The sequence below is a fragment of the Calidris pugnax genome, unplaced genomic scaffold (assembly GCF_001431845.1).
Source record: "Calidris pugnax isolate Ruff unplaced genomic scaffold, ASM143184v1 scaffold182, whole genome shotgun sequence".
Lineage (NCBI taxonomy): Eukaryota > Metazoa > Chordata > Aves > Charadriiformes > Scolopacidae > Calidris > Calidris pugnax.
In genome coordinates, this window is record NW_015090968.1 from 1898156 (window position 1) to 1905683 (window position 7528).

General features: G+C 39.9%; 1 protein-coding gene across 1 annotated transcript in view; it reads right to left on the minus strand.

Annotated features, from left to right (window-relative positions):
- NSMAF (neutral sphingomyelinase activation associated factor) overlaps window positions 1-6805 on the minus strand; it is a 31135-nt gene extending 24330 nt beyond the window's left edge. The window contains exons 1-6 of the mRNA XM_014952645.1: window positions 6777-6805; window positions 5510-5599; window positions 5328-5406; window positions 5168-5235; window positions 5043-5079; window positions 1294-1344 (exon numbers count right to left, since the gene is read on the minus strand). Coding sequence (XP_014808131.1) covers window positions 1294-1344; window positions 5043-5079; window positions 5168-5235; window positions 5328-5406; window positions 5510-5599; window positions 6777-6805 — 354 coding nt within the window. The remainder of the gene's footprint in view (window positions 1-1293; window positions 1345-5042; window positions 5080-5167; window positions 5236-5327; window positions 5407-5509; window positions 5600-6776) is intronic.
- Between the last annotated feature and the right edge of the window lie 723 nt (window positions 6806-7528).

Sequence of the window (7528 nt, forward strand, 5' to 3'; positions counted from 1 at the left end):
TTTTCCCTCTACCTCTCCAGCCCTATGCAAAGACAACAGCTCAGCCTTTTGTAATTGATCTGAAACAATCAATGCAAGACAGGGAAGATGAAATATACTACCAAATTCCAGTACTCTGTCTGGAACTGGCAATGATTCAAGTAGGAGATATTTAGCAGCAACAGGAAAAAATCTGAAACGACTGAAAGCAAACTAGATTTCTTGTTTTAATATGCAGAAACATAGCTGCACTGCTGTAGGAATGGTTAACTGTCAGGAACGTTTTGGGTGTGAATGAATCTTGACTTAGGAGAAAAAGTGAAAAGTCTTCCAAATAGCCCTTTTTATTCTTTTCTTTTTCACCGTGTTGGCAATATGGTATGTGTATGTTACTTAATAAACCTTGTACGTGGAGGCAAAACAGAAAATATAAGAACTAGAAGAGAAAACAGATTCAACACATGAAGAATTAACAGCATAAAGCAAACAAAGAAAATAAAAAAAAAATATTAGTTTAGAGACAGATCTCATCACAAACCCAACATCAAAGCAGTTGTTGAGAGAAAAGAGATCTCTTGCCTCTCTGCTGTTCATTGCAAACTTACAGACTCCACCATGCTTGACATTTCTTACTTGAATAAATACATTCAGAAATGATTCCATCTGTTTCAGTTCTTGGGCAAATATGGTGTTTAATGACTCTGCATTTTCATTTTGTGTTTCTGTCTTAGAAACCCTGTCTGAACCTTTCCAGGTGAAAACCCCTTACTCCTACTCCTTGAAGCCTCCAGGCTCCGAATCGGAGCAGACCCACCACATCAGCAGAAAGCAACCAGAAGCAAGCTCTGATTTCTGCAGCGAGCAGCCTTATGTGCCATAGAATCATAGAATCATTGAGGTTGGAAGAGACCCATCTCTTTGATCTGTGAAGCACTTGGCTGCGAAATATCGATTAGCTCATCTCAGGTGTGAGCAGAACTGAGGAGAAGCCACTCAGGCAGGATGCAGTGTCCACTGAATGCCAGCTGCCAGTTCTGATTGTGGAGCCCACAGAGATGCTCATCAAGGCAAATAGCAAGTGTCAAGTCTGCAGCACGTCCCCCATGAAGTATCATATTGTTTCACCAATACGCACAATTACCTTTCTTTTAGGCTTCACTGTCATATTTCTCAAGTGATAATTATCTTACTCTTTTAGAAATGAGAACATAAATCCTTACAAAAGAGTAGTTTGCTAATAGCGAAAAAATACATACTTACTCTTACTGTTTTATAGGTTAGTTTGCTAAGAATAGCGAAAAAATACATACTTACTCTTACTGTTTTATAGGGTGCAATAATGTTTCTTTCTTTAATGAGAAAAACCTGAAACAGTAAGAGATATTACAGTTTCAGTCCTTAAAAAATAATAAAATAAAGCAGAAGTACTGATTTAAAGACAAAGCTAAGAATGCTGTTTAAGTGAGCAAAACATTGGGTTGCAATATCCTGCTTCAGCTGCCCCAGATAAACTTCAGGAAAACAATGACCTTTTATAGCAGTTAACGGCGAGGAGGGCAAGTGTCCAATTTAGTTCAGAGGCTCACTTATTGCAGTTTATTAGTGGGTTTTTATTCTAATCATATGACCTTCCAGGACTTGCAAGATTAAAGCCACTAAGCACAGCCATCAGTCCAACCCCACTCAAAGGGAGAACCCTCCTCCACTTTTCTCCTGGCAGCCCATGCCCTTAGGATTCTGACCTGATGGGAATTACCCCACAGGGGTAACTACTGTGCAAGCCTTGTCAAATGAACCCCTTCTTCCACTGCCAGACATTTTGCTTCCTGTTCCAACTGCCACAAACACCAGATTTCCTCTCCCATCCCACAGTATGTTTTTGAACAGTTTTGTTTCTCTGATGCTATTCTCAGATGTGAGAGGATCTTCCCTCCCCAAAACCCACATGAAACCACTCTCCTTCTTCAGAAGATTCTCTCAATTCCTAGGGAAAGACTTGACTGCTGGCATGTTGGTTTATAGATACTGCCTTACTATCTGCTGCCTGACAGAAGACAAACCAGAAGCAGCATCAAAGAATCACAGAATTGCCTGAGTTGGAAGGGGCCTTTCAGACCACCTAGCCCAGCCATCAACCTAACACTGAAAAAATCCATCACTAAACCATGTCTCTAAGTCATTGGTTTGTAGATACTGCCTTACTATCTGCTGCTTGACAGAAGACAAACCAGAAGCAGCATCATAGAATCACAGAATTGCCCGGGTTGGAAGGGGCCTTTCAGACCACCTAGCCCAGCCATCAACCTAACACTGAAAAAATCCATCACTAAACCATGTCTCTAAGCACTATGTCAACCTGTCTTTTAAATACCTCCAGGGATGGGGCCTCAACCACTTCCCTGGGCAGCCCATTCCAAGGCTTAATAATCCTTTCAGTGTAAAATTATTTCTTAATATCCAACCTAAACGTACCCTGGTGCAACTTGAGGCCATTTCCTCTTGTCCTATTGCCTGTGACTTGGGAGAAGAGACCGACCCCCACCTCTCTACACCCTCCTTTCAGGGAGTTGTAGAGAGTGAGAAGGTCTCTCCTCAGCCTCCTCTTCTCCAGGCTGAACACTCCCAGCTCCCTCAGCCTCTCCTCATAAGACTTGTTCTTCAGACCCCTCACCAGCTTCATTGCCCTTCTCTGGACACACTCCATCACCTCAGTGTCTTTCCTATCATGAGGGGCCCAAAACTGGATACAGCACTCAATATAACATTGAGTTACAGTAAGCACGAGTAGTCAAGTAACTCATGGGTTTGATCTGTTTGTAGGGACGCTCAAACTTCCTAAATCTCAGGCCTGAGTATGAGACTCAGGCTTGGGTCTGAACCGCACAAAACACATTGGACTGTGCTACCAACTGTCTTCTCCTCCATGGCTTAAGAAACCTGGCAGATCAAAGGGCCTCTTCCGATGCCTCGGTTTGCTTCCTACAGCTAGGACAATGCCTGTGGTTCCACACTCCTAGGCATTGTGGCAGTAGCCTCCAACCAAGAGCAAATATTAAACTTTTAAAAGAACAGATGTACAGCCTTGGCCGACAGCAGAGCCAACCATCACCACACGACCACTCACAGCACCGTCCAGCCAGAAGAAAGTGAACGGTATCCATAGAAGCCTACAGGTTCAGCATGCCTCTCTGAGTGCTACGTTAAAAAATAATGGCAATTAGTGCCTTTCATCTAACATCCATGTACAGATCCAAACCAGGACATAGGAACCAGACTAAGAAACACCTGGTTTACACTCAGATTGCTCTTCTGCAGGATAATTAAACATTTTTCTACACTGAGACCCCCAAATTAGAAGAAAATGTAGACAATACCAGTAAAAAAACCAAACGTAAGCAGAGCAAGAACTTCAGCATACTCTATTCATTTCCTATTTTGGAGGATTTTTCCCCAATTTTATCTTGATAAAAAAATACTGAAGTAATCTCCAATTATTATTTCCATTTGCTCTATTTTGTAGCCCTTAGTTTCTAAGCTGTCTGTTACATAAAGCAAAACTTCTTATCCAGCTACTCATAGACAAAGTTTTTTGAACGTGAAGAGGCAAAGATGTAGAAGACGTTCCAATTATTCGCTACGTGCAGTTTCCTACATGGCAGAAAATCTACTTAGAAAAAAATATTTATAATTCGATTGTGATTTGTCGTAAATACAACTGGCGAGTACTTCACTCTCAAAAGTCCCTATGCCTTTTACACAAAAGACCAGCATTTATCATGCCACCCAACAAGGTGAAGATGTAGAAGATGTTTCAATTATTCACTACGTGCGGTTTCCTACAAGGCAGAAAATCTACTTAGAAAAAATATTTATAATTCGACTGTGATTTGTCGTAAATACAACTGGTGAGTACTTCACACTCAAAAGTCCCTATGCCTTTTAGGCAAAAGACCAGCATTTATCATGCCACCCAACTATTTCAGACTGTTTCCCCAGAGACAGGGGGACCGACAAGCTACTCACAGGAGGGGTGGGGAATGGGGGGGGTGCTAACCACATTTGCCCTTTTATATATTCATTCTCCTTTACTATGAGATGCTTTGATAAACTTCAGTTCTTCAGCACATATACTAATGATGTATGGTGGAACAATTAGAAATACCTTTTTAAAAAACACTCAATACACAAAAGAACTGCCAACAGAAGAAACCTTGACCACACAATACTCTTCACAGAAGCAGTTTCAAAATGAAATTAAATATAATGATTACTTTAACACAGTCCACAAACTTCTCCAGTTTAGACAATATTAAATGCTTGATTTCATTTTTGACTGCAGAGGTACTTAACTGAGCAAGGCTATCAATTTTAGGTATTGTTAAAGACATATTTTACAAAGATGCTAGAATGCTTAAAAGGATATTTCCCACCTCATCTCTGTTCCTTCCTGAAATGAAAACACGAACATTTTTTTGGAAACTTTTACAGCTTTAGAACAGCTATCAGTTACAATTTATCAAAGCTTGAAGTACATTCCCTTGGTTAATATTAAGAATGAACATATCCAAGCTAATCACAACTCATCATTGAAACTTGAGCCCATAGTTCAGAATAGCTACTGAAAATTATCTGGTGGACATAGAGCAGAATCCAGTGTTTCCACAAAGCTGAACTGCAAGGTCAAGATAGCTTTGCCATTACCACTACATGCTGCAGAAAGCAGAAGAAAGCAAAATAGCAAGATCAAAACACAGATGATTAATAACCAGTTTAATTTCCGTTTATTCTCCTTTTTCATTCAATTCTAAAATTGCCCTAAGCTCCATTATAAAACACACAGGGCAAAAAGTTCACTTTATCAAATTAATGACTTAATGAAGTCATTAACAGTTTGAAATTTCCCTGCATCAACAGCTTCACATCAATGCTAAGCTTTTGACACTAATTAGTTTTGTTTCCAGTTAACCCCTCCCACTGTAAAACGCCAGCTCTGAGAAAGACACCACTAAAGAACATAACCTCACTCATTTATACATCAAGAATCTGTTACATGCTGGCCTTACCTGATTACATACAACAGAAATCCCTCCAGATGCATCCCTAAAATGTAAATAAGGTATTGAAGAGATGAGCACTTCAGCTTTAAAAAGAGTTAAACACATATATACAGTAACTCAAATTCACATACCGTGTGAAAGGGTTACTTGCTTCATTGTCTTCTGGGGCTTTTATACTAACGCAGTCTCTCAGTGGTATCTGCAGCAAGTTATAAAAATACATACTCCTGCTTAAAAGCTCTTGGAAGAGAATCTGAAGTTGCCAAGAAAATGTATGGTTGCATTGCTTACCTTGATAATGGGTTGGATATTGTCATCAGGTTCAAAAATAATTGACTTTGAACAGATTTTCAGAGAGCCTCTGAATTTTCTGAAAGGAACAACAACAAAAAAAGAAAGTAGTTGTGTATGTGTTAAGAGATATATGAGATTAGAACTACTCCAGTAAACGGATGTATGTAAAAGTTTTGTACCTTTCATCTCTGCAACCTTTATTTATAATATGATTAGCTGTGTGCTGTTCAAAGTAATATTCTTCCAGGTTAAGAAGCAGCAGCGAAAACCTACAAGTAAATAAAAATTATTTATTAAAAAAACCCATGACAACACCATAAAAGTTAGCATTCTTAATAAAATATATCAAATGTTTGGGAAGTCTTCACTGATTTTTGTGCCATGTCCCACACTGCAAGAATGAATTAATTTAAATTACAAAGAACAAAACCATATGGAAAGTTGGTGCACACATGAGAAGATCAATTGATGCTCTTCCTACAGATACAAGGTTAGATGTTTGATCCTGTTCATATGTCTCAGGTGGGAACTATCCTAATACAGCCAGGTTTTCCCCCCCAAGTAAAAATTAGGTAAACCCTGATCCGTGTATGCCGGTCAAAATATGCAATGACACAAAAGGAGAGGCAGGAAGTAACTGCTTGGAATCGAGGAGATTAGATCTTTCTGAAGCAAAGCCAGATTACATTGGTCTAAAGTCTTAAGTGAAAGCACAGCCAGGGTTTTTACAACCCAGCTGAGTTACTCAATGGATACCCTCCGAGGAAGCGTGACCTTCCTCTCCAACCACATTTCTGCACTTCCTCTGTACCAGCGCCCAGTTAAACACCACAGGAAGCCTGGTTGTGGACTAATCCAATAGACAACAAACCTCAACAACAAATAAATACATAAATAATAACAAAATTGAAGCCTTCTAAAGTATTTAATTGGAGGATCATTGTAATGCCAGCGCTGGTACGAGGTAAATGCAAATAGGCTAGATTAGATATAACATGAAACCGTGTTCTCTAATGACTTAAAGAACTGCTGCAAGCAATTAAAACTCACCAACTCTAGGAACAGGGTGAACACACAGTCACCTACTTTTTTCAGCTGTGGGAAGCAGATTAAACCTCACCAACTTTAGGAACAGGGTGAACACGCTGAAAGAAGGACATGGACCTGTTGGAGAGGGTCCCAGTGTGTATCGGGATGGCAGGCGAAGCAGAAACGTTTTATATCACTTCGGTGGGAAGTACAACAGCTTGTTTGAGTGCAGAGCTGGCCCGATCTGCAGAAGTACTTAGGATTTATTCACATCCACACTTTGAGCTTTCTCTACCGCGCTGGTGATGCGCTGCACCAGAAATGCCCGTGACAATGCTAATAAACCCCAAGCATCCCCAGAGCAGTATTCAAATAGCAGTAAAGGTGTCAGGAGTTCGCCAAATGAACTGAGTGTACTGAATAGCCTGCTCGTTAAGAAAGCGCATTTCGCAATAGAAAAACCAGCTTTATTGGAAAATACATCTTGTTCTCCTAAGATTTGCGTTGCGTCTGTTTAATATAACAGAACATAACAATAAAGGTTTACTGTAACTACAAGTAACAGTGGGTCCATATCCTCAAAACTGCTTGTGTGTCCAAGCCACTTTGCCCTAATGCTCTACTGCTTTTCCAAAACGGCACTATCTTTACCTCTTCTCTCTTGAAAACAGATATTTTATGATCACAGAGTCACCTACTTTTTTCAGCTGTGGGAAGCAATGGTGTGTATTGGGATGGCAGGCGAAGCAGAAAGGTTTTATATGCCATTGAGAAACAACTGATGTTAAAATGTTAGAAAACATCTGAGTTAGAACAGTATAAGCCATATAAAATTCCTTAAGAAAATTAAACACAAATCTCAAAAACCCTCCTCAGCCTCTACCCCAGTTGTAGTTCCTGTACAGTTCTTGAATATCTCTGGCTTCTAAAGGGGCTTAGGGGCTTTGCCTTCACATATCCTGTCTCAGCAAACAACTTCAGTTGCCTCCCATTTCTTATACAAGTTTGTTCTTCAAACTTACTGCCACCATGTCCTGTCAACAGGTATAAACTGAATTTCCAAGTTTCTGGGGCCTTGGTGCCTTTAAAGGAGCCAAATCATTCTTTTCATATTTATTTTGATCACTCACCATCAGGTAGCTAGAACAGAAGTTCTAGCTCTGTATTTT